Source organism: Panthera leo, chromosome C2, assembly GCF_018350215.1.
Source record: "Panthera leo isolate Ple1 chromosome C2, P.leo_Ple1_pat1.1, whole genome shotgun sequence".
NCBI lineage: Eukaryota > Metazoa > Chordata > Mammalia > Carnivora > Felidae > Panthera > Panthera leo.
In genome coordinates, this window is record NC_056687.1 from 87152374 (window position 1) to 87179884 (window position 27511).

A 27511-nucleotide genomic window follows, 5' to 3' on the forward strand; every position below is an offset into this window, starting at 1 on the left:
ATTTGCCCTGGGGAAATATGTTGGAGGGTGCATTTAATTGGGAATTTAGCTAAATTTTTCTGGCAAATTTTCCTGATGAATTAGAGAGGGTTGAGAGGATTTCAGTCAGTGTGGTTTAATGCATCCATTAAGCATTTTTAATGGATGATTTATTTATTTATTTACTTGTATTTGTATTTTTATTGAGGAGTAATTGATATAACGCTGTATTTCAGGGATACACTGTAATGATTCGGTATTTGTATGCATTATAAAATGATCACCTTAGTAAGTCTGGTTCAAATATGTCACCATACATAGAAAAGTTTTTTTCCTTGTGATGAGAACTTTCAAGATCTGCTTTCCTACCTATTTTCAAATATGCAGTACAGTATTATTAACTACAGTCACCATGCTGTACATTATATCACCATGACTTATTTTGTGGTAGGGTCCCCTCCCTAAGGAGAGAAAAAACGCAAAAAACCTGAAGGCAACCTGGCTATACACCTATGTGACAACATCCATCATGACCTTGTAACATGAGACCACTTAATCAGACTGCATGTTTGTGTGTTACCATATATGGGAGACAAAGAAATAGAAAATGTATAAAAAACTGTGCCGTGTGGCATTCGGGACTCAGTTTTTCTTGTAGGAACCCAACTAAGCAGTGCCTGCACGAATAAAGTTGTTTACTGGAAAGAAAGGCCTCGGTGTCAGGAATCTGTGCAAGAGTCCTGCTACATTGTAACTGGAAATTTGTACTTTCTTACCCCCTTCATCCATTTTGCTATTAACCTAACAATAAAATAATTGGGGCGCTTGGGTGGCTCAGTCGTTAAGCATTCAACTCTAAACTTTGGCTCAGGTCTTGATCTCACAGTTCATGAGGTTCACTTGGTGTGGTTTGTGAGATTGAGCCCTACATAGGGCTCTGCTGCTGACAGCATGGAGCCTGCTCGTGATTCCCTCTCCCTTTCTCTGCTCCTCCTCAACGTGTGCACACACACTCGTCTTTCTCAAAATAAATAAACATTTTTTTTTTAATAGAATAAAAATAGGGGCATCTGGGTGGCTCCATTGGTTAAGTGTCCTACTCTTGGTTTCAGCTCAGGTCATGATCTCGCAGTTTCGTGAGTTTGAGCCCCATATTGGGCTGTGCACTGATGATGTGGAGCCTGCTTGGATTCTCTTTTTCTGCCTCTCTCTCTACTCCTCCCCTACTCATGCTGTCTCTCTCAAAATAAATAAACTTTAATAAATAAATAAAATAAGTTATTTTATCAGCAAAAATGGGTTTATTTGGGAATTAGACACTTTTAATTAAGGACAAGCAAGCTGTGGCAAAACCATAGACAAATCCTACAAAGGAATATTATTTTATGGAGAAGGAAGAGGAGGTTGGAAGGGATTGTTTTGAATGAAAGTGTTGTACAAAAGCAGGAGTTCAGAGTGATGATGGTTACTCATTGGCTGAGTTTCAGAGGTAGTCAATTTCTTGTAGATGGCCTTGTTTATCTTTCCCTTTGGGGCCTGTAATTGATGATTCTTTCCTGTTGAGTCTTCTATTAGGGATCTGTAATTGACAGTTTTTCCTGTAACTGACATGGAATGGTATGGCTCCCCTTCTAGGATCTCCAGTCTACTTTAGTGAGGTTTCCTTTTTATTAATTTTCACATTCCCCTCCTTTTTTTTTTTTTTTCTTTCAATTTTTTTTAACGATTATTTATTTTGGAGAGAGAAAGAGTGTGAGTAGGAGAGGGACAGATAGAGAGGGAGACACAGAAGCCAATGCAGGCTCCAGGCTCTGAGTTGTCAGCACAGGGCCCGAATTCACAAACTGCAAGATGATGACCTGAGCTGAAGTCGGAAGCTAACTGACTGAGTCACCCAGGTGCCCCTCACATTTCCCCCTTTTGATCAAGATCTCTCCTTGAAAGCAGTGCTGAGGAAGAGTCCGTTTTTCTATATTTAGTGGTTTTTTCCTTCAGTGTCAGGAAGAACCTTTCCTGGTTGTCATGTCCTACCTTGGAGGGAAGGTGCCTAATAGTTGGAAACCACTTCAGATCACATTTAAGTAACAGGAAGATTAGGAGGGAGAATTCTTAGGCACTTCCCATCTAAGGTTTATATTTTCTCTAGGTCCCAACTGTTGGAGATCATCTCCTTATTGGGTGCATCATTTTCTTTTTTTAAATTTCCAGTATAATTAACTTAGTGTTATATTAGTTTCAGGTATACAATACCTGATTGACCCAGTTACTCAGTGCTTTTCACCATAAGTGTACTCTTACTAATCTTCACCTGTTTCACCCATCTCAGTGCCTACCTACCCTCTGGTAACCATCAGTTTGTTCTCTAAGACTCTCTTTTTTTTTTCTCTTTTATACTTTGTTTTGTTTCTTAAATTCCACATATGAGTGAAATCATACACTATTTGTCATTCTCTGACTTATTTCATTTTAACATTGTACCCTCTAGATCCATCCGTGTTGTTGCAAATGTCAAGATTTCATTCTTTATGACTAATATTCTAGTGTACATATATACCACATCTTCTTTATCCATTCTTCTATTGATGGATACTTGGGTTGCTTCCATACTTTGGCTATTGTAAATAATGCTGCAGTAAACATGGTGCATATATCTTTTCAAGTTAGTGTTTTAGTATTTTTTATTTATTTTTTTAAACATTTATTCATTTTTGAGAGACAGAGACAGAGTGTGGGTGGGGGAGGGGTAGAGAGAGACACAAAATCCGAAGCAGGCTCCAGGCTCCAGGCTCCAGGCTCCAGGCTCCAGGCTCCAAGCAGTTGGCACAGAGCCTGATACGGCGCTCGAACTCACGAACGGTGAGATCATGGCCTGAGCCAAAGTCAGACACTTAACTGACTGAGCCACCCAGGTGCCCCAGTGTTTTAGTATTCTTTGGGTAAATACCTGATAGTGGGATTACTGGATCATTTGGTAATTCTATTTTTAATTTTTTGAGGAACCTCCATGCTGTTTTCTACAGTGGCTGTACCAGTTTACATTCCCACCAACAGTACACAAGAGTTCCTTTTTCTCCACATCCTCTCCAATACTTGTTTCTTGTGTTTTTTATTTTAGCCATTCTGATAGGTATGAAATAATACCTCATTGTGATTTTGATTTGCATTCCCCTGATGATGAGTAATGTTGAGCATCTTTTCATGTGTCTGTTGGCCATCTGTGTGTGTGTTCTTTGGGGAAATGTCTGCTAATGCCTTCTGTTTATTTTATTTTTTTATTTTTTTAAATTTTTTTTTCAACTTTTTTTTTTTATTTATTTTTGGGACAGAGAGAGACAGAGCATGAACGGGGGAGGGGCAGAGAGAGAGGGAGACACAGAATCGGAAACAGGCTCCAGGCTCCGAGCCATCAGCCCAGAGCCCGACGCGGGGCTCAAACTCACGGACCACGAGATCGTGACCTGGCTGAAGTCGGACGCTCAACCGACTGCGCCACCCAGGCGCCCCCTGTTTATTTTTTAATTGGGTTATTTGTGGGGTTTTTTAGTGTTGAGTTATAGAAGTTCTTTATATATTTTGGATACTGATGTTTTATCAGATATGTTATTTGCAAACATCCTCTCCCATTAACTATGTTGTCTTTTTGTTTTCTTGATTATTTCCTTTGCGGTGTGGAAGCTTTTTATTTTGAGTAGTTCCCATAGTTTATTTTTGCTTTTGTTTCCTTTACCTCGGGAGATCTATCTAGAAAAATACTGTTAACAGCTGATATCAAAGAAATTGCTGCATATACCCTCTTCTAGGATTTTTATGGTTTTGGGTCTCTCATTTAGATCTTTAATACACTTTGAGTTTATTTTTGTGTATAGTGTAAGAAAGCAGTCCAGTTTCATTCTTTTGCATGTAGCAGTCCAGTTTTCCCGACACCATTTGTTGAAGGTTGAAGAGACTGTCTTTCCCACTGCATAGTCTTGCCTCGTTTGTCAAAGATTAATTGACCAGATAATGGTGGGTTTATTTTTTTTTTTTTTTTTTTTTTTTTTTTTAAATATTGCCAGACTATGATACTTCTTTTTTTTTTTTTTTAATTTTTTTTTAACGTTTATTTATTTTTGAGACAGAGACAGAGCATGAACGGGGGAGGGTCACAGAGAGAGGGAGACACGGAATCTGAAACAGGCTCCAGGCTCTGAGCTGTCAGCACAGAGCCCGACGCGGGGCTCGAACTCACGGACCGCGAGATCATGACCCGAGCCGAAGTTGGCCGCCCAACCAACTGAGCCACCCAGGCGCCCCATGGTGGGTTTATTTTTGAGCTCTCTATTCTGTTTTGTTGATCTATGTGTCTCTTTTTGCATCAGTACCATACTCTCTTGATTACTACAGGTGTGTAATATAACTTGAAATCTGGGATTGTGATACCTCCAGTTTTGTTCTTCTTTTTCAAGATTGCTTTGGCTATTCAGGGTCTTCTGTGGTTTCATACGAATTTTAGGAGTGTTTATTCTGGTTCTGTGAAAAATGCTGGTGGTATTTTGATAGGGACTGCATTAAATCTATAGATTGCTTTGGGTAGTATGGCCATTTGAATAATATTTGTTCTCCAGTCCATGAGCATGGAATATCTTTTTGTTTGTATCATCTTCAGTTTCATTCATCAGCGTTTTAATTTTCAGAGTACAGATCTTTCACCTCCTTGGTTAAATTTATTCCTAGGTACCTTACTATTTTTGGTGCAGTTATAAATGGGATTGTTTTCTTAATTTCTCTTTCTGTTGCTTCATTATTAGTGTATAAAAATACAACAGATTTCTGTGGATTGATTTTGTATCCTGTGACCTTACCGAATTCATTTGTCAGTTCTAGTAGTTTTTTTGGTAGAGTCTTTAGCATTTTCTATATATAGTATCAAGTCATCTGCAAATAGCAAAAGTTTTATTTTTTCCTTACCAATTTTGATGCCTTTTATTTCTTTTTGTTGTCTGATTGCTGTAGCTAGGACTTCCTCGTACTATGTTGAATATAAGTGATGAGAGTGGACATCCTTGTCTTGTTCCTGATCTTAGGGGAAAAGCTCTCAGTTTTTCACCATTGAGTATAATGTTAGCTATGGGTTTTTCATATATGGCCTTTTTTATGTTGAGATATAGTCCCTCTAAATCTACTTTGTTGAGGGTTTTTATCATGAATAGATGTTGTATTTTGTCAGATGCTTTTTCTGCATCTATTCAAATGATCATAGGGTTTTTTCTTTTTTTCTTGTTGCTGTGATGTATCACATTGATTGATTTGTGATTTTTGAACCACCCTTGCATCCCAGGAATAAATCCTACTTGATTATGGTAAATTACTGTTTTTAATGTATTGTTGGATTTGTTTCACTAGTATTGTGTTGAGGATTTTTGCATTATGTTCTTTGGAGCTATTGGCCTGGAGTTTTGTAGTGTCTTTATCTAGTTTTGGTATCAGGGTAGTTGGTCTCATAGAATGAATTTGGAAGCTTTCTTTCCTTTTCTATTGTTTGGAATAGTTTGAGAAGAAGAAGTATTAACTCTTTTATAAAAAGTGTTTGATAGAATTCTCCTGTGAAGCCATCCGGTCCTTTAGTTTCGTGTGTTGGGAATTTTTTGATTACTGCTTCAATTTCATTGCTGATCATTGGTCTGTTCAAGTTATCTATTTCTTCCTGATTCTGTTTTGGGAGGTTATATGTTTCTAGGAATTCATTTTTTCTAGGTTGTCAAATTTGTTGGCATATAATTTTTCATAATATTCTCTTATAATCCTTGTTATTTCTATGTTGTCAGTTATTTCTCCTCTTTCTGATTTTGAGTTCTTTCTCTCTCTTTTTTTTAATGAGCCTGGCTAAAGGTTTATTAATTTTATTGATCTTTTCAAAGAACCAGCTCCTAGTTTCATTGAGCTGTTCTATTGTTTTTGTTTCTGTTTCATTGATCTCTGCTCTAATCTTTATTCCTTCCTTCTTCCTACTGGCTTTGGGTTGTTTGTTGTTCTTTTTCTAACTCCTTTAGGTGTAAGGTTAGGTTGTTTATTTGAGATTTTTCTTGCTTATTAATCTAGGCCTGTATTGCTATTAATTCCCCTCTTAGAACTACTTTTGCTGCATCCCAGTGATTTCAGAGTGTTGTGTCTTCATTTTCATTTGTCTCCGTGTATTTTATAATTTCCTTTTTGATTTCTTGGTTGACCCATTCATTGTGTTCATTGGATTTTTTTGTCCCCATTCACTGTTTTTTAAAAAAAAATTTTTTTAATGTTTATTTATTTTTGACAGAGAGACAGCCCGAGCAGAGGAGGGGCAGAGAGAGAGGGAGACACAGAATCCAAAGCAGGCTCCAGGCTCTGAGCTGTCAGCATAGAGCCTGATGCGGGGCTTGAATCCACGAACTTGCTAGATCATGACCTGAGCCGAAGTCAGACGCTTAACCGACTGATCCAACCAAGCGCCCCATCGATGCTATATTCATTGTTTAGTAGCATGTTATTTAACCTCCATGTATTTGCGTTTTTTCCAGATTTTTCTTGTAGTTGATTTCTGGTTTCATAGCATTGTGGTCAGAAAAGATGCATAGTATGACTTTGAATTTTTTGAATTTGTTAAGACTTCTTTTGTGCCCTAACATGTGATCTACTCTGGAGAATGCTCTTTTCTACACTTGAAAAGACTGTGTATTCTGCTTTTTTAGGATGGAATATCTTTTAGATCCATCTGGTTCCATGTGTCATTCAGAGCCACTGTTTCCTTGTTGATTTTCTGTTTAGATAGATGATCTATCCATTGATATAAGTGGGGTATTAAAGTCCCCTGCTATTACTGTATTTACTGTTGATTATTTCCTTTATGTTTGTTATTAGCTGCTTTAGGTTTTTAGGTGCATAAATACAATTGTCACGTATTCTTGTTGGATTTTTCCCTTTATGATTATATAGCATCCTTCCTTGTCCCTTGTTACAGTCTTTGTTTTAAAATCCATTTTGTCCATTGTAAGTATTGCTACCCGAGGTTTCCTTTCATTTCTATTTGCATGATAAATGCTTTTCCATCCCTCTACTTTGAATCTGCATGTGTGTTTAGGTCGGAAATGAGTCTTGTGTAGGCAGCATATAGATGGATCTTGCTTTTTTTATCCATTCCATCACCTTATGTCTTTTCATTTGGTGTTTAGTCCATTTACATTCAAAGTAGTTATTGATAGGCATGTAACCATTTTGTTATTGTTTTATGATTATTTTTGTCCTTCTCTGTTCCTTCTCTTGCTCTCTTACAGTTTGCTGGCTTTCTTTAGGGATATACTTGGATTCCTTTCTCATTATTTTTTATATATCTATTGCCAGTTTTTGATTTGTGGTTACTATAAGGTTTATATATAACATTTTGTGCATATAGCAGTCTGTATTAAGTTAATGGTCGCTTGAGTTTGGAACCCATCCTAAAATCACTAAATTTTTACTCCTCTCTCCCCCACATTTTAGGTATATAGTGTCCTACTTTACATCCTTTTATTTTGTAAAATCCTTGATTGATTTTTATAGATATACTTAATTTTATTGCTCTTTGCTTCCTACTTTCCTTTGGTCCTTTCTACTCAGAGTCCTCTTTAACATTTCTTATAAAGCTGGTTTAGTGATGAATTCCTTTAGCTTTTGTCTGGGAAACTCTTTATCTCTCCTATTATTCTGAGTGGTAGCCTTCCTGAATGTTAGAGTATCTTTGTTGCAGGTTTTTTTCTTTCAGCACTTAATATATATCATGCCACTCCCTTCTGGCCTAGAAAGTTTCTGTTGAGAATCAACTGATAGCCTTAGGGGATTCCCCTTGTATGTAACAGTTTTCTTTTGCTACTTTTAAAATTGTTCACTACTTTTTGCCCTTTGAATTACTAAGTGTCTTGGTGTGGCCTTCCTTGGGTTGATTTTGTTGGGAGCGCTCTGTGCCTCCTGGATTTCTATTTCCTTTCTCAGATTCAGGAAGTTTTCAGCTATTATTTCTTCACAAAACTCTTCTGCCCCCTTTTCTCTCTCTTCCCCTTCTGGGATCTCTATAATGCTAATGTTATTATGTTTGATGGTGTTGCTGAGTTCTCTAAGCCTATTTAAAAATTTTTTTTTTAATTATTTTTTTCTCTCTCCCATTCAGCAAGATTGCTTTCCATTACTCTGCACCCCAGGTTGTTGATCCATACTTCTGCTTCCTCTAGTCTAGCATTTATTCTATTTAATGTATTTTTTATGTATTTTTTTAAGTTTATTTATTTATTTTTAGGGAGAGAGATTGAGAGTGCACGCGTGCGAGTGGGGGATTGGCAGAGAGAAAGTGGGAGAGAGAGAGAATCCCAAGAAGACTCTGCACTGTCAGTGCAGAGCCCAACGTGGGGCTCAAACTCAAAGACCCGAGCTGAGATCAAGAGTTGGATGCTTAACCAACTGAGCCATCCAGGCACCCCTGTTTAGTGTATTTTTAATGTAAGTTATTGAGTTACATTTTCTGTCTCTTTGTTGAGGGTCTCACCAAGGTCCTCCACTCTTTTCTCAAGTCCAGGAAGTATCTTTATGACTATTAGTTTAAATTCTTTGTCACGAATATTGCTTATTTCCATTCCGTTTAGGTCTCTTGCTGTGATTTTGTCCTGTTCTTTCACTTGGGACATATTCCTCTGTCTCCTCATTTTGTCTAACTCTTTTCATCTGTTTCTGTGTGCTAGGAAAGTCAGCTATCTCTCCTGCTCTTGAAAGTAGTGGTCTTATGAAGAAGAGTTCCTAAAGTGCCCTGCACTTCACCCGAACCTGGTGCTTCAGGGGTGTTTCCTATGAGTGTGGCATGCACCTTACTCTTGCGGCTGAAGTGTATCTGCCTTGTCAGTCATTTACAATGGTTCTCTGCATGTTGCAGCCAGAGTTTTGTTCCTGTGTTGTTAGTGGGCCTGTCTGGGGTAACCTTAGCTTGAGTTGGGTCAGACTAGGTGTTTGCCAGAGCTGCAGTTGCACTGAACTGTAGGGTATTCTTTGTGTTGTCCTCTAAGAAGCTTTCATTGTTGGACAAGGCCTGCAGTCACACCAGATGTCTGCCCCCAGTCCGCTGCTGGGACCACAGTGGAACTAGCGTGTGCGGTTATCTTCCTCTTTCCCCAGGACAGGAATCAATTTGGGGTGATGCTAACCCATCAGGGCTGCTTGCACACTGCCAGGCTTGTGGTGTCACTTTGGATGGACGCCTACTGAGAGAGAGTTGGAGGGAGCAAGTCCACAGAGGAACACAGGGGCAGGTGCACAGTGATAGCAGGGTTTGCTCAGGTCTGCTATAGGAAGAAGCTGGGTTGGAAGGGGTAGATCTGCAAAAGTGGTTGGGGGCCAGGCACACTGTTAGTGAGCTAGGTAGAGACTGTTTGCACTGCATTGGTTCCCACGGGTGTCTGTATCTAGCCTGGAGAGTGGGGGAAGGAGATGGTGCCCACCAATTCCTTTGTTCCTGGAGAAGTCTCCCTAAGACTTGCCCCTCCAGCATAGGCCCCAAAATTAGCAAACAAATCTCCTTGTACACCCCAGGCGTCTTTCAAACTGGTGCTCTGTGCTGAATCTCAGCGGGGCTATTTGTTGTCTTGTCTCTTTAAGGATGGGGACTCAGTTTCCTCTTGGCCTTCTACTCTCCCTGACCCAAGCCTGCTGATTTTTAAAGTTCTAAGTGTTAAACCCCCGTGACAACAAGAACTCAAGAAATTAAGCCCCTCTGGTTTTCAAAGGGAGAATTATGGGATGGGAATTTTATGTCATGGGAATCTATCTTCCCAGTGCTGGTCCTGCATGCCTGGGGTGCCTGGGGTGGGGTCTGCTCCTCTCTCCCCTCTTCTGTGCCCACCCTGTCCCTCTTACAGACGGTCCTGTGTTTGTTTGCCTCTCTACTATGTCTCCATCCTTCCTACCCTCTTCGGTGTGGCCTCTTCTCTACATTTAGCTGTGAAAAAGTCTTATTATGCCAATCTTTGGGTCATTTTCTGGGTTACTTACATTGAGGTGGGTGTTATCTAGGTGTGTCCATGGGATGAGGTGAGCCTAGGATCCTCCTACTCTGCCATCTTCCATGTGTCTGGGTGCATCATTTTTACAGAAGTTTAACAAGAAACAAAGTATAAGAATTTTAAGTAATTATATAAAACACAAGAAGTAAAATAATTCAAAATTGTTTTATGGTTCTAAATAAGACCCTAGGTCTGAAAGTAGTCAGCTGAAGATATTTATTGGCACTTACTCCAACTTATAGCAGAAAGTTCTCCATACAGAGGCAAACTCCATCCCAGAGTCATGTATGCCTCCTGCAAGTCCCCACTTAAAAGTGGCCATGAGAGCAAAATAGGGGACTCTGCAAGAGCTCATTGGAAGAATTGATCAAGTGCATTTTGGAAGATACAGTGCAGGTATACACATGGATCAATAGTTAATGAACTTTTGCAAAAAATAGCAAAACTTCAGAGATGTATTAAAACAGTATTATCTCAAAAGAACTATTTGAAAATAGACATTATCCAGGGGTGCCTGGGTGGCTTAGTTGGATAAGCATCTGACTTCAGCTCAGGTCATGATCTCGCGGTTCGTGGGTTCGAGCCCCATGTCGGGCTCTGTGCTGGAAGCTCAGAGCCTGGATCCTGCTTCCAATTCTGTGTATCCCTCTCTGTATCTCTGCCCCTCTCCCGCTCGTACTCTGTCCCTCTCTCTCTCTCTCAAAAATAATGTTAAAACAAAAAAAGAAAAGAAAATAGACATTATCCAGTGATACAACCTATAAGGTTACATATTCAGAGACTGTGAATTTGGGTAAGAATCCAGAATCAGATAATAGGTTAGATGAAAGACTTTTGGAATTCTGAACCTTCTAACCCTTCAGAAAAAGCAAGTGAAAAAGTATTTCATCACAAGATCATGATGAAGCTGTTTCTGAAAGCCCATAATGAAAAAAGATGTTGCCCCCTTTCGCCAGCATTTGGGAAATGCACATAAGGGTGTTTTCTTTCCACTTTCAGGTAAAGAGTTGGGAGAAGCAAACAGGAAAAGGTATGCAGGCCTGGTCTGGACATGTTGATAAAGCTGTCTTGTCATTTCTGCTTCAATTCCAGGAAATCTTTACTTTCAGGTCCCTAGATGGTGTGCAGGTCCAGTCAGGGTTTAGTGCTTTCTTTAGATGTGTCATGTGAATCCAGGATTCTATTCCTTGGAGTTTGGCGGCACGAGGGTTAGTTAGCAGTTTCTCATGCAGGTATGTACCTTCCCAGCAAGGTTGAAGAGGGTAGTTTTGGAGTTTGGAGAGTAGTTTTAGTCTTTTTCAGTAGACGAAATCTCCAGGTTGCAAAGTGTGATGCTTAAGGTTGCCATCTCCAGGGAGTGCACTGTGAAAAGATGGCTCTAACAAAGCATAGTTAGTTATAATGGAAGTAATTGGGCCTTTACAATATTGATGTCTGTCTTCCTTCTGTCAGCTCTGGGTCACAGGAGGCAGGGGCCAACTACAATGGATGTTCTGCGACTATCTCATGGGATGAAAGCTTATGAATTTCAAAGGGGGTAGATTTGAGATTTAGAAAGACTAATAGCAGTGCCTTTGGCCAGGGTATTTGGAGGGTCTCTACAAATTTTGCCCAATTGAGTCTTAATAGTGCTGTTAGTACATTCAACTACCCCAAGGTTTGAGGACGATATGCACAATAAAAGTGTTATAAAACCGGCCAAACAGCACAGACTGGTTGAAGCACCTAATCAGTAAAGTGCATTCACCAATCATTGTGGAGTTCAAGAGGGTTTCCCCAGGTAGGGATAATCTTTTTCTAACAGAATTTTAGCCACAGAAGAAGCATTAACCTATCTACAAGAGAAAGCTTTGGTGAGTGAGAAAACATACAAACCATGACTAAAACATATATACATCCATGAAACGGGGGAACTGTATGAAATTCATTTGTGTGAACAGGTTTCTTTGTATTGTATTTTGGTGGGACAAGGGAGGTAGGCACTTTTGTTACCTTATTAACATTTCCCCACCAATATTGGTTCATGAATGCTATCATGTGAGTAGATACTGTTTATGCATATACAGTGGTAATTGGGAATTTTAGATTTTCTGGTAGGGCAGGATTGTTACTTGATCCAAACCAAAGTTCTCTCTTTCTTATGGAACAATTAATTAGATTTCCAATATTGTTATTCCCTCTCTGGGGCAATTGTTGGGTATTTCTGATCATTTTTTTTCCAAATTACTATTTGGGAGAACATCCCTTTGGACCATGACAGAGGTTTGGCTCCTGGTTTCCTTGAGAGCAGCGTTTTAGGCAGAAATATCAGTGAGGTGGTTTCCTTTGGTGTCCAGGAAGTTAAGTCTGGAATCCCCTGGAATATTAATAATAGCCAGAGCTTTATATGTAAGTGATTAATCATTAAATTCTACTCTTCTTTCTATTTTGTTTAAAAAAAATTTTTTTGGAGGCGCCTGGGTGGCTTGGTCAGTTAAGCGTTCAACTTCGGCTCAGGTCATGATCTCACGGTCCGTGAGTTCGAGCCCCACGTCAGGCTCTGTGCTGACAGCTCAGAGCCTGGAGCCTGTTTCAAATTCTGTGTCTCCCTCTCTCTCTGCCCCTCCCCTGTTCATGCTCTGTCTCTCACTGTCTCAAAAATAAATAAACGTTAAAAAAAAAAGTTTTTTTTTTTAATTTTTTTAACGTTTATTTATTTTTGAGAGAGAGAGACAGAGCACGAAGAGGAGAGGGAGACACAGAATCCAAAGCAGGCTCCAGGCTCTGAGCTGTCAGCATAGAGCCCGATGCAGGGCTTGAACTCACAAATTCAAAGTCGGTCACTTAACCGACTGAGCCACCGGGGGGCCCTACTAAATTCTACTCTTGAAACCAAAAAAAAATAATAATAGCCAGAACAGCCAGTAAAAGTATGGCATATTGGGACGCCTGGGTGGCTCAGTTGGTTAAGCGTCTGATTTCAGCTCAGGTCATGATCTCGCGGTTCGTGGGTTCAAGGCCATGTCAGGCTCTATGCCAATAGCTCAGAGCCTGGAGCCTGCTTCAGATTCTGTGTCTCCTCCTTTCTCTGCACCTCCCATGCTCATGCTGTCTCTCTCTCTCAGTAATAAATAAACGTTAAAAAAATTTTTTTAAGTATGACATCTAGTAAATTTTGGACATAGGAGTCATTTTTAATTTTATCCCCATTAGATGTAAGGAAACCTTGTTTCCATAATATTCCAAACTCATCAGCTACTCTAAAGGCATACCAGCCATTGGCATAAATATTTGTGGTTTTGTCCTTGGCCACAATACAAGGATGGTAAAGGGGATCCCATTACTATTTCGTTAGTGGCCTTAACTAAAAGGGTGGTGGCAGGAATGGCTCTGAGACAAGGGGGACTCCTGTGCCCCAGGGTGTAGTTGGTAGGTATAATGCCCTGTGTGTTGATGATGGTCCCCATGTTTTTGGGTGAGTACTCCCCCAAGAGCATTCCCTTCCCTCTTATCTAAGAGGAAAAAGGAAAGTTGATAATTAGCATTCCAGAGGGCAGGAGGCATTTATTAGGCTCTTCTTTAAAGTTCCCAAAGGCTATGTCTTCCCATCCTTTCCAAACAATAAGGTCAAGCTTGTCATTTTTTAGTAAAGCATATATAGAGTTAGAGCAGTAAGAAGTTTGGAATCTCATTTTCAACAGTAGCAAATAAGTCCAAGAAAACCTCTTAACTGGCACTTAGTTGTAGGTTTGGGGAAGTTCAGGATGTCTTGAAGTCTACCTGAATCCAAATGTCCTTGTTCCAAGATCAGGTGCCCTAAGTATCAAACCTGAGTTTGAGCAAACTGCAATTTTTCTTTGGAGAGTTTATGTCCCTAAAGCCAAAACTTGTAACAGGTAGATGCTGTTTTCCTGTGAAGAGTTTTGAGAAGGGAAGCAAGGAGGCAAATAATCTACATATTTTAATAAAGTAGAGCCTCCAGAAAACTCTGTCATCCACATCAGTTTTTAAGGTTTCTAAAAGCAAGGACTTTCTAGTCCTGGAGCATTATTGTCCAGGTGTATTTTCCATTCTTCCCAAGTGCGAGTTTGGCTATCCTCATCAACTGAAATACTAAAATATGCACTGCATAGATCAGTTGTGGTGAAAATTTTGCTTTCAGTAGGATTGGGTGTCAGTAACATGGGGGGAGGGGTTAGGAACAAGATGCCAAAGGATAACAATGTTATTTATTACTTGGAGGTCCTGGACAAACCTCCATCCTCAGCCATTGGGTTTTCTTATAGGTAAAATTAGAGGTATTACAGGGACTAGTGTAATCTTTTATTATGGGCTTGATGCCTTGCAAGGTTCTTTATAAGATATTCATTAATTCTGGGGACAGGTTTTGAGGGATCTGTTTGAATCTTGATGGGAGATGAACTGTGGATTCTACCAATATCAGTTGGAGACCTTGCCCCTAAAGAGAACGGTAACTGATCCAATAGGGACAAATGATCAGTGTTCCCGGACTCCAGCTATAGTGCTGTCAGAGATGGAGAAAAAAAGATGTCAAAGGGCTATTTTTTAAATTATTTTTTTTATTTATTTTTTTTTAGCGAGAGAGAGTGCAGTGAGCGAGGGGCAGAGAGAGGGAGAGAGAAGGGGGTTCAAGGGTTCAACCGAAGCAGGGCTCATGTTTTTACCCAAAGCAGGGCTTGAGCTCACCCAGTGTAGGGCGCAAACGCACGAACCGTGAAATCATGGCCTGAGCCAAAGTCAGATGCTTAACCTACTGAGCCACCCAGGCACCCCTTTTTTTTTTTTTTTTTTTTTTATTTTAAATTTTTTTTTTCAACGTTTTTTATTTATTTTTGGGACAGAGAGAGACAGAGCATGAACGGGGGAGGGGCAGAGAGAGAGGGAGACACAGAATCGGAAACAGGCTCCAGGCTCCGAGCCATCAGCCCAGAGCCTGACGCGGGGCTCGAACTCACGGACCGCGAGATCGTGACCTGGCTGAAGTCGGACGCTTAACCGACTGCGCCACCCAGGCGCCCCCCAGGCACCCCATTTAATTTATCTGATTGGCTATTTTCATTACTGCTGTCAAATTCTAGAATTATTTCCCCATTTTGGAAGAAAGGAATTCTGGTATGGTATTTTTCTGAGAGATCTTCACCCAATAGGGGCAGAGGAACTGAGGAGAAAGAGTTCTGTCTCTCAAAGTGCCTAGACAAAAGAGAAGAAGTTCAGAGGCAGGAACCTGTTGAGGTCTGTTAAAGACCCCTGGTATTTGAACTGTTTTATTAGTACTCTGAGACAGAGGCTCCTTTATAGCAGTGGGAGATGGGATACACTTAACACTGTAGCTCTCATGTCAGTAGAGACAGAGTGAGATTCATTCCCAATCTGGACAGTGATTTCTCTGAGCTGATAGGGTTTGTTTGGAGTGTACTGTTTTTAAAATTGGGAAATTTAACACAAAAATAAGGATTTCTGGTTCCTCTTAAATAATCAGAAGTGTAATCTGGCAACACTGGACCTGCCTTCCTGCATTGTAGCAACTGGCTGCTGTATAGCAACTACCCCATCTAAATGGAGCCATACAGACCACTTTTTACCCATCTGTTCCTTCAGTGAGCCCACTTCACTTACAATTGTTTATCTGTCTAGGCAATGTAGTAGACATTTAAAGTTGTATTCCCTGATTTAAAGGTTATTTATCTCTCATGGCAGATTAAATAATTGTAAAATACTTATTAAAACCATTAATATTATTGGCTTACTCATGTGACAAAATAAGAAATATGTATTTGGTCTTTGTCTCCAATTCCTTGACACATAGCTCCTAAATCTCTTGGAATTTCCCAAGAGGAGTGTCTTTTGTTCTAATTCAGCAACTTCTAGTGGGTCCTTTGGTAGCTTCAGGACAGAGGCTAGTTGCCACAAAGACTTGAGGCATGATTGGAGGGTGGGGCTTTCAGCCTCATCACCACCCTCACCTCTGGTGAGAGGAGATGGACTGGGATTGACTTTAACCAGAATCATGATTTAGTCAATTGTGCTTATGTATGAAACCTCCATAAAAATCCCTGAATTACTGGGTTTGAAGAGCTTCTAAGTTGGTGAACACAAGGAGGTGCTGTTAGGGTAACATACCCTGAAAAGGCAGGGACGCTATTCACCCCTTCCACACACCACGCCGTATGCATCTCTTCTGTTTGGCTGCTTCTGAATTGTATCCTTTATAATAAACCAGTTCTATTAAATTATCAAACCAGAGGAGGAGGGGTCATTGGAAACCGAATTTATAGTTGTTAGTCAGATGTATGCGGGCTTTGAAACTTGCTATTGGCATGTGAAGTGGGGGGACAGTTTTTTGGGACTGTACCCTTCAATCTGTAATCTGGCACCACAGGTACTCAGTGTCAGAGTGCTGGAGAAGTGGTGTTGAAAAGTCAGCATGTATTTGGCATCAGGATGGAAAAAAAAACCTTTCATTTGGTGTCAGAAGTGTTATGTGTAGAACAGCACAGATTCATTGTAGAAAAATTAGTTGTATGAAAGCACTGTTACCGTGGGTTACTGGTGAAGGGATAGGTAGGGCTGTTCAGTATTCATCTTGGCTAAAACCTGTTTATCTTCTGATTTTATCTCCTTCCCCAAAATTGTCTTCCTCCATTAACTAAAAATACCCCAGTGCTTTTGTGTCATTTTCAGTGCCCTTGACATTTATTTCCTTTCCTTTCTTCCAGCTCTAATTCTCAAACATTTATTCACAAAACTTACCCCACTTTACCTTTGCCACTTTAGTACCTTTGGTTATGTTTGCTTTGGTTTCCTTTCCAGCCTAACAAAACCCATCTTTCTGAAGCTTGCTTTGATCATCCTGGCTAGAAGAGATGTTCTCACCTCTCCCACATAAATCTTCCCTCTCTCGTCTGTACCACTCAGTACACCACATCACACTACATTTTCTGAGGCAGCCTAGTGAAGTAGAAATAAAAAGAATATTGCACACAGGGAGTCCAGATTATGAATCTTGAATTAGTTATGTGCCCCAGAATACCTTACTTCTGTCACCCTTACTTTCTTCTTTTAAAAAGTAGAGGGGCGCCTGGGTAGCTCAGTTGGTTGAATGTTCAACTCTTGATTTTGGCTCAGGTCATGATGTCATGGTCATGGGATAGAGCCCCAAATCTGTCTCTGTGCTGAGCATGGAGCCTGCTTAAGATTCTCTCTCTTCCTCTCCCTCTGCCCTTCTCTCCAACCGCCTCTCTAAAATTAAAAAAAAAAAAAAAGTGGAAACAGTACCAACTCCAAAGGGTTGATGTGAGAATTAGATGAGGTAATATATATAAAGCGCTTATTAGCACATTGCGTGGCATGTAATAGGCAGTAAGTGAATGTTACCGTCTATCTTCTCTCTTTACTTGGAGTGTAGGGATTATTTTTTATATTTTATGTAACTCTCTTGGCACTTAATACAGTATGTGGCACATGGAAAATTTACTGAACAAATGAGTAAGAATTCATACAGCTCTGTTTAAACGATAATTCTTTGTAATGATCTGTATATTGAGATTTCTAAAGGATTTTTGAGTACAGATCATTAGTTTTGATGTCAAAAACTATAGCCTTAAGGTAATCATAGAATAGCATCACAAGCTTTGTGTTCTTTGACACAGGTATGTCCTACTGAAAGAAAGAAACATGCTCTTAACTTTAGAGCAGGAGGCCAAGCGGCAGAGGTTGCCAATGCCAAGTCCGGAGCGGTTAGAAAAGGTAACATTTGTGGAGGCTAGAGACTATTGTGTGGGATAAAGTCCAAAACATGTAAGTCTATGGTTCCTGTATTTCTTGGCAAGTAGATTTCTTTTTTAAAGTTTCTGCTTGATGTTTAGTAAATGTACAGAGTTGTGCAACATCACTATTGTAGAATATCTCCATCACTCCAAAATGAAGTGTCATGCCAATCTGTAGTCCCTCCCCATTCCCATCTGCAACCCTCAACAGATGTGTGGACATGGGCTTTTATTTCTCTTGGGTACATAGATAGGAGTGAAATTGCTGGTAAATCTACATTTAACATTTTGGGAAACAGCCCAACTGTTCTTTAAAGTAGCTGCACCATTTTAAATTGCTGGTTTCAGTTTAGCCACTGCCCTACCAACCAGGTCAAAGTTTTGAGTGCATTTTTTTTTTTTTTATTGTAGTAAAAAACACATAACATAAAACTTACCTTCTTAAATCATTTTTAACAGTATAGTTTAGTAGTATTAAGTACATTCACATTGTTGTGAAAAGGTCAACTATTGTTCAAATTAGGTTTTCTTCATCATTAAAAAAAAAATCCCCTTAGGTTCATGATTTCCACTCCTATAGGTAATTATTTGTATATGTTTCCTGTTTATCCAGCAGAATTTTTTTCTGCATGTAGAAGTGTGCCTAATTATTTTTATTTACATAATAAAATTATTACATAATTATTTAATACATAATTTATCTAATTTGGTTATAAACTCTTATAAACTCTCCTGACATTTGTACTTTCACTTACCTAGTATATCCTGGGTACTTTTCCCTTTCAGTATATGTAGATCTGCCTTTTCTTTTTCAAGGCTGTACACATTTTTTTTTTTTTCAATGTTTTGTTTTGTTTTGTTTTGTTTTTTAATTTATTTTTGGGACAGAGAGAGACAGAGCATGAACGGGGGAGGGGCAGAGAGAGAGGGAGACACAGAATCGGAAACAGGCTCCAGGCTCCGAGCCATCAGCCCAGAGCCTGACGCGGGGCTCGAACTCACGGACCGCGAGATCGTGACCTGGCTGAAGTTGGACGCTTAACCAACTGCACCACCCAGGCGCCCCACACATTTTTTTTTTTTAATGTTTGTTTGTTTATTTTGAGAGAGACAGTGCATGCGAGTGTGGGGGGAGGGGCACAGGGAGAGTATGAGAATCCCAAGCAAGCCAGACGTGGAGCTCAATCTCACGACCATGAGATGAGACCATGACTTGAGCCGAAATCAAGAGTTGGACACTTAACCAGCTGAGCCACCCGGGCATCCCAATGGCTGTACATGTTTAAGCTATTTCTTCCATGTAGAAGTTTTGTGTTTTATTTAGTTGAATTTCTCAAGGTTTTTTGCCTGGATTGCTTACGAGGTTAATTCTTTGTTGATGTTTCTGTGCCATCATAAATAGAACTCAGCTTTTTGCCTAACTTCAGCTGCTTCACGTTCGTTCGTTTCCCCACGCTACTCACAGCCGTTATTGCCACACTGCCTCTGAGAGGGGCGGACCTAATATCCCTGCAGAGAGTCAAAGAATGTAGGGAGTAAAGTTTTAGTATTTAGCCTCACTAGGAAGAAGTTATTCTGACTTAATGAAAATTGAATTCCATAGCATATTTATTTTTATTTGAAACTTTATTTTGACACAACATGAGATTGACAGAAAAGTTAAGAGAATAGTACAAAAGTACCTTTCACCCAGTTTCCCTAAGTGAATATTTTACCCATTTGCTTTATCCTTCTCTGCCTCCTTCTCTAAATAACACATTTTTTCTTCAGAAGTTTAAGAGTCAGTTATATACATCCATAAATAATTAAGTATATGTTGTGAAAAAACAAGGATATTTCCTTACATAACCACTGTACAACTTTCAAAATCAGGAAATTGATATAATACTATTATCTAATCTGCAGATCTATTTCATCAGTTATCCGGACGTTGTCCTCTAATTTATAGCAAAATAAAATTCTGGATCATTTTCCAGTTGTTATCTCGTTAGTCTTCTTTAATCTGGATACTCAGTCTTTCTTTGTGTGTCAGAACATTGATTTTTTTGAAGAGCGTAGGCCAATTTGGGTTTGTTTAATGTTTCTCATTATAATCATGATGATTGGCGGAAGTATCATAGAAGTGATACAGTTTTCTTCACAGTACATAATATTAGGAGGCACAGGATGTGGATTTGTTTTGTTACCGGTGTTCACATCAATAATTTTTTAGTGTGGGGTGCCTGGGTGGCTCAGTTGGTTAAGAATCCGACTTTGGGGGCGCCTGGGTGGCTCAGTCGGTTAAGCGGCCGACTTCGGCTCAGGTCATGATCTCACGGTCCGTGAGTTCGAGCCCCGCATCGGGCTCTGTGCTGACAGCTCAGAGCCTGGAGCCCGTTTCAGATTCTGTGTCTCCCTCTCTCTCTGACCCTCCCCTGCTCATGCTCTGTCTCTCTCTGTCTCAAAAATAAATAAATGTTAAAAAAAAATTAAAAAAAAAAAAATCCGACTTTGGCTCAAGTCATGATCTCGTGGTTTGTGAGTTTGAGCCCCATGTCAGGCTCTGTGCTGACAGCTCAGAGCCTGGAGCCTGCTTCAGATTCTGTGTCTCCCCCTCTCTGTGCCCCTCCCATGCTCACGCTCTGTCTCTTTCTGTCTCAATAATAAATAAACATTAAAAAATTTTTTGTTTAAATAAAAATAATTTTTTAGTATGATGTCTGCCAGGTTTCTCCATGGTGTATATAGTTACTAATTTTTCTTTGTATTGAGATCATATATAAACATCCTGTAATTTCTCAAACTTGCACTCACTGGGTTTAACATCTATTGATTAGTTATTACTACAATGTTTGCTAAATGGGCATTTTTTTCATCCCATGATTCATTCTACATTTATTGGTTAGCTTTATGTAAGGAATGGCTTTCCCTTCACTTTCTTCTATCGCTGTGGACTCAGGGATTTCAGTTTTATTCAGTGAGTTATAATTCATGAATACCTTCATCCCAGATTTAAGGACCAGTGTGGATTCCTTCAGGCTCGCCCCTGTGTTCTCATCACTTTTATGAGGCATAGCAAGTTGTTCTGGATTCATTTTGTACGTTTCCTGCCCCATCCCTGGAATCAGCCATTTTACAGGGGAATACCCTGATTCCTTTTAATGACGAATGATGTATTTAGAAACTAAGACCTGATGATTGCCACATAACATTTATAAAGCATTGAGATTTTATTTTCAGGATATTTGCTAATTCTGCTATTAAGGAAAGTTATGGATAGCGCATTGTTTATTTGTTGAATAAGCTTTTGTTAGAATGGTGCTGTTGTAAGACTTTTAAACTTCAGTAATAGATTACCCCATCTCCCTGCTATAAAAAAATACATTTCAGAAGTGAGCTTCATCCCCATAGGTCATATATATTGCACTTTCTGGATTAGTAAATTCCAAAAATAATGAAAGCTTTCTCCAGATAAACTGAACGTGATCGTAATTTTTTTTTTCAGTTTTTTTTTATGTTTATTTATTTATTTATTTATTTTTTGATAGAGACAGACAGACAGACAGAACATGAGCAGGGTAGGGCAGACAGAGAGGGAGACAGAGAATTCAAAGCAGGCTCCAGGATCTGAGCTGTCAGCACAGAGCCCAACATGGGGCTTCAACTCACAGACTGCAAGATCATGACCTGAGCTAAAGTCAGATGCTTAACCAACTGAGCCACCCAGGCGCCCCAATCATGATTTTTTTTTTTTAAGCCTCAAATGTATGCATCTTCTCAGTTTTGTGACATACTACTAAGGAAAATTTATCAAGAAAAAAAATTAAAAAGAATCCTTCTCAAGATATAAATTGAAGGTGTGGAAGTGTGTAAGGACATTCTTGGCTCTGGAAGAGTTAAGCTGAAAGGAAAGAAAGGTCTCCAAGGTTGGCTTGTTTTGAATAAAGTGTATCTAATTGATATTTCTGATTTTCCTTCTCATCTGGAGGCATGAGCATGAGTAATCGGGTATGATTTCCGTTAGGAGCCCCAGCAGCAACCTTGCATGGGCAAACCCTAATGTAGTCCGTGAACAGCCAGGCTCACTAGGTTCCTAAGGGCTACACGGCACTTCACTCTTCTAAGTTTGTCTGTCTTCCAAATAGGATTCACCATTCTCACCCATCTTTTATTTCTCAGGGGTTTTGTAGAAATTCATTCAGTTAAGAGGAGGTACGTGTGGATTCAGCTGCTCAGTGTGGCTTTGATTGAAGTAGGGGAGAGCAGATACATAGAGTGTGAGCTGCGTATACAGGTTATGAGGTAGTCTATCTAAATTTGTGGCTTTCACATCTCTTTTGGATGCTGCAGCTACCTGGAAGTTTACCTTTATAATCTAATCTGCCACTCTGTTTTTGAGGGCTCTTAAAAGAAACAAATGTGTGTATACAGTATTTCTATGTCATGATGCTCACAGGTAATACACATAACCGAAAAAATGCCTCAGTATTTAGAGCTATGAAAAAATTTAGCTCATCTGTCATTAGAGTCCCCAAAGGTGAATATTTATTTATAAAGAATATATTTTGCCCTGCTAATATATTACTGTATACATTTTAAACTTCAATAGAAATGTTAAAAGAAAGAGATAAAAATAAATAGGGGTTCCAGTAGGATCTTCTTGCATCTTGATGGATCATTGGAGAGTAGGATCAGGGTAGACTGATATTCCATTCTCTGTAATAGCAGCAGCTGCCAATCAGGTAGGAACATCTGTGTCAGGGCACCTGGGTGGCTCAGTTGGTTAAGTGTCCAACTCTTGATCTCAGCTCAGGTCATGATCTCACGGGTTCGTGGGATCGAGCCTTGTGTCAGGCTCTACACTAATGGCATGGAGCCTGCTTGGGATTCTCTCCCTCTCTCTGCCTCTCTCTCTCCTGCTCACTGTCCCTCTCTCAAAAATAAAAAGCATCCAAAAAGAATTTTTTTTTATTTTTTATTTATTTATTTTTGGGACAGAGAGAGACAGAGCATGAATGGGGGAGGGTCAGAGAGAGAAGGAGACACAGAATCTGAAACAGGCTCCAGGCTCCGAGCTGTCAGCACAGAGCCTGACGCGGGGCTCGAACCCACGGACCGCGAGATCATGACCTGAGCTGAAGTCGGCCGCTCAACCGACTGAGCCACCCAGGCGCCCCCAAAAAGAATTTTTTTAATGAATTTTAGTTTTTTCCACACCACAAGGCATTTGTGCCAAGGTGGCTAATGTGGGTTGACATCAAGGAATCCCTCCTCCTAGGAACCAGGAGGAAGTTTCTCAAAACTAGAAGGGAAGGGTGTTTTTCCCCTTGTATCAATCTAGCTTTGGAGATACTCTGTTAGTGACATATGCCCTCCCTCAAAACAACAATGAAGTGTTCTTTGTGCTAACAACATAGCTTAAAAAAAAATAAAACACGGGGTACCTGGGTGGCTCAGTTGGTTAAGTGTCCGACTTCCACTCAGGTCATGATCTCATGGTCCACAAGTTCGAGCCCCGCATTGGGTTCTGTGTTGACAGCTCAGAGCCTGGAGCCTGCTTCCAATTCCCTCTCTATCTGCCCCTCTCCTGCTTATGCTCTGTCTCTCTTTCTCTCAAAAATAAATAAATATTAAAAAAAAATTTTTTTTTAAGTAGAAGACAATTCTGCATTTTTATTAAACTTGATAAATAGTATTTCAAACTGTACAGTCACCAGAAGTACACAGTTATCAAAAATCACACACTTCACTTGGCATCTCCAACACCCTCAGCTTTCTGTGCCTGGTCTGTTTTGGCATCTCTGTTTTCTGTAGGGCCATCCCCATCCTTGCCAGCATCAGCTTTCCCCTTTTTCCCTTTGGGTACCTTCTCTCCCTTTTGTGCAGGGGCCTTTTTAGGTTTGGGTTCTGTCTTTGGAGGAGCAGGTTTAGCAGGAAATCTTGCACATCTTCTCTGTGGCTCATCCTTCACCTTGGCTTTATGTCCTTTAGCATCCCCTTCATTCTTTCTCTTGGGTATGGTGGTGACTGTGGCAGGGCATAGGCGCTGGATGTGGGGATTCAGTGGAGCACAAACTTTGGTGGAGCCCGGGGTCCTTCTCCCCACCTTTCTGTTGTAGGTGATTGTTGAAATTGTATCTTCCTAATCTCTTACCAGGTAATAGATTCCATGGATGCCTTAGATAAAGTTGTCCAGGAAAGAGAGGATGCCCTAAGACTTCTTCAGACTGGTCAAGAAAAAGCTAGACCTGGTGCCTGGAGAAGAGACATCTTTGGAAGAATCATCTGGTACATAGTTTCCACTGTGGTTTTTCTAAGATGAGAGTGGAAATCTCATGCCCTATTCTCCTGTCCGGTATCTTTTACAAAAACTCTCACATGAAATTTATTACAGATGTATCTAATGTAAACAGAAGTCCCCAGACCCCTTTGGAACCCCAAGATATGAATGAAGGTAGCTTTATTTGGTAGCCCAGGCACCCCATTCTCATGATTCAATTATTTTTAGTTTTTTTTACTTCTTAATTTTTTTAATCTATTTATTTATTTTTTTTTTTTAATTTTTTTTTAACGTTTATTTATTTTTGAGACAGAGAGAGACAGAGCATGAGCAGGGGAGGGTCAGAGAGAGAGGGAGACACAGAATCTGAAACAGGCTCCAGGCTCTGAGCGGTCAGCACAGAGCCCGACGCGGGGCTCAAACTCACGGACCGCGAGATCATGACCTGAGCCGAAGTCAGACGCTTAACCGACTGAGCCACCCAGGCGCCCCGTTATCTATTTATTTTTGAGTGAGAGACAGAGTACAACAGGGGAGGGACACAGAGAGAGGGAGGCATAGAATCTGAAGCAGGCTCCAGGCTCTGAGCTGTCAGCACAGAACCCAATGTAGGGCTTGAACTCACAAGCTGTGAGATCATGACCTGAGCCAAAGTCGGACGCCCAACCGACTGAGCCACCCAGGTGCCCCTGTAGGTTCTTTATAACAGTGGTGCTTAATCTTCTGTCAATCATGTGACCTTTTGGGAATCTGGTGAAAGTTATAGATCTTTTACCCAGAGAAATGTACATATGCACATAGAATTATAGAGCATTAATAAACACCATGAAGCTAATTTTAGGACATGCACCTGCCCATTAAGAATTTGAGATTAGGGGTGCCTGGGTGGCTCAGTTGGTTAAGCTGCCAACTTCGGCTCAGGTCATAATCTCATGATTCGTGAATTTGAGCCCCGTGTCGGGCTCTGTGCTGACAACTCAGAGCCTGGAGCCTACGTGGGATTCTGTGTCTCCCTCTCTCTCTGCCCTTCCCCAGCTCACGCTCTGTCTCTCTCTCAAAAATAAACAATAAAAAAATTTTTTTAATTAAAAAGAACTTGAGATTAAAAAAAAGTTCTCAAAAAAAAAGAGTTTTCAGGGAATAAGGCCACATGAACCCTTTTCAAAAAAAGCATTGCTGCCGTATCAGGATAAGCCCTAGTTCAAATTATGAAACTGTTTATTTTCATTAGTCTTTCCACCTTTTGTCCCCTGTGTCTAGCTCCCGAAGTCCTGTCAGACCCTGGGAAAGGATCTGATAATAAACATTCAAACTGAGGTATAAATAAATGTGGAGACCCAGTGTAGTCTCTGTCTTCAGGGCTTTATTTACATTTGGGTTGAGCTGCTAAAAGGAAGCATACTTAGTAGAATTTTTAAATGTTGGTCAGCAAAAGAGGCATAGCAAAATAAGAGACCCTCCCTGTACTCTCGAAATTATAACACATAGTAGTGCTTGTTCATTTGATAGGCTCTTTTTTTTTTTTTTAAAGAGAGAGTGCACAAGTTGGGGGGAGGGGCAGAGAGAGAGAGAGAGAGAGAGAGAAAGAGGGAGAGAGAATCTCAAGCAGGTTCCCCAGGCTCCACGGAGCCCGACATGGGGCTTAATCTCACAACCCTGGGATCATGACCAGAGCCGAAATCAAGAGTTGGACACTCATCTGACTGAATCACCCAGGTGTACCTGGTAGTCTTTTTAAATTGAGTTTGCAGTAATAGGGCTGCTTGGAGCAAAATGTAGGGGAGTAGCTGTATGTCTGTAATGGTATAATCCAATACAGAAAAGAGAAATTACCAAAATGTCTAACTAGAAACTTTATTTTCTAATTTTTATTTGGATTATTACAATTGAGGTCAGTTAGGGAAGGGTGAGGATAGAGGAGAGAATCTGTATGAGTGCTAATCTCTTCTAGGTTTTTAAAATTTTGCTTTTTAACTTTTCCAGAGCTAAACAAAGTAGTAATTATATCATCTTTCCAACATAGCTTATTAACTCAAACATTATTAATTCCAGTACCTTTTCCCTAATTTTTTATTCCATGTTATAATATTTAAGGTAGCCTTTTAAATGCAGAGCTCCTTCTTAAAAACATTTCATCTAAATTTTTTTTTTCTATCAAAAGAACATGTGGCAGTAATATCGGACATTACTTTTTGGACACGTCATGCCCTTGTCTATTGAGGAGTAGTAGATTGTCATCCTGATGAACTGAGGGAAATACAGTACCGTTATCTATCCTGCTTAAAGCAGTGGTCCATATTTCTTGTGGCACTGTCACATTATATAGTAAAAGCTGAAATTATGAAGAGATTGGAACTTTGGCTTCTAATATTACAGATTAATCCTGGATTTAACCAATCAGAAAAGATTGGTTAAATGGCCTGAAATTAATCCTTTTGTTACTTTTTTCATTGAAGTACTTTCAAATGAATGTTATATATAGTATGAATTCACAACTTTCTTTTTCCCGCTCAACATTATGATTTTTTAGGTTTCATTGTGTTGAGATAAATGTAGATACCTACATCAGTTGGTGCAATTTATTTATAATTTAAAAGCAAAAAACTATACATACACTTGTATGTATTATATATTGTTATGTATGTATATATATACATGTGTATATAAAATAAGTACATACATACATATGTATGGAGTAAAAGTATGAACTACATCTGGTAGTGATACACTCCAGTGTATGGCTCAGAGCTGCTGTGGAAATACAGAACTTAACCTGTATCTTTAAGTTTTTATATATATTTTTTCAAAAGTGATCTGAAGCAGACATTGCAAAACATACATACACTCATGAACTCAGTGGGTTCATGTCTGTACTTTTTTCTAAGTTTAGAGTATTTCATAATTTATAAAAATTGTAAAAATCTTTTAAGAGCCAATTACATCTCATTTTATTGAAAATATATTTAGCTCAAAGATGGCTAAAACTCTGTTTGTAAAAAATGAAAAAATGTATGAAATATCTTCTATTAAGGCAATATCTCTTTGCTTTCTTGGCAGGCACAAGTTCAAGCAGTGGCCTATACCTTGGTACCTAAATAAAAGATACAACAGGAAACGATTCTTCGCAATGCCCTATGTGGAACGTTTTATGAGGTGAGCACAACCCAAATACCCTTTAGTAACACAACTTACCTTTATATCAGATAACACAAGTTAAGCTTTTACATAAGTAATAAGCTTTTACATAAGTAATACATGTGTATTGTGGAAAAAAATAGAAAAATTGGGTAGAAAAGATGAAATTAAAATCTTACATAATCTCATCATCCAAAAATAACTTAACATTCTAGTGTATATCCTTTCAAAAAGTTTTATTGCCTTCTATTCATCAGTCTGTATGTAAGTACGTTACTAAGTCTTTCTGTAATGTGAAAAGGAAGGTCTAAATACTTTGGTTACATAAGATATGAGCTCAT

The 27511-nt window shown here is 39.6% G+C and overlaps 2 protein-coding genes across 3 annotated transcripts in view; one reads left to right on the top strand and one right to left on the bottom strand.

The window, feature by feature from the left end:
* Positions 1–27511, top strand: part of MRPL47 (mitochondrial ribosomal protein L47) — a 35867-nt gene that overhangs the window by 4073 nt on the left and 4283 nt on the right. For both annotated transcript variants that reach the window (XM_042954897.1, XM_042954896.1), the window contains exons 4-6: positions 17660–17756; positions 23913–24043; positions 27093–27188. In XM_042954897.1, coding sequence (XP_042810831.1) covers positions 17660–17756; positions 23913–24043; positions 27093–27188 — 324 coding nt within the window. The remainder of the gene's footprint in view (positions 1–17659; positions 17757–23912; positions 24044–27092; positions 27189–27511) is intronic.
* LOC122230360 (non-histone chromosomal protein HMG-17-like) lies at positions 23378–23897 on the bottom strand (the record flags this gene model as incomplete). Its single annotated transcript, XM_042956153.1, has 1 exon — positions 23378–23897. A coding segment is annotated over one exon (396 nt), but the record flags the coding sequence as incomplete, so codon positions are not given.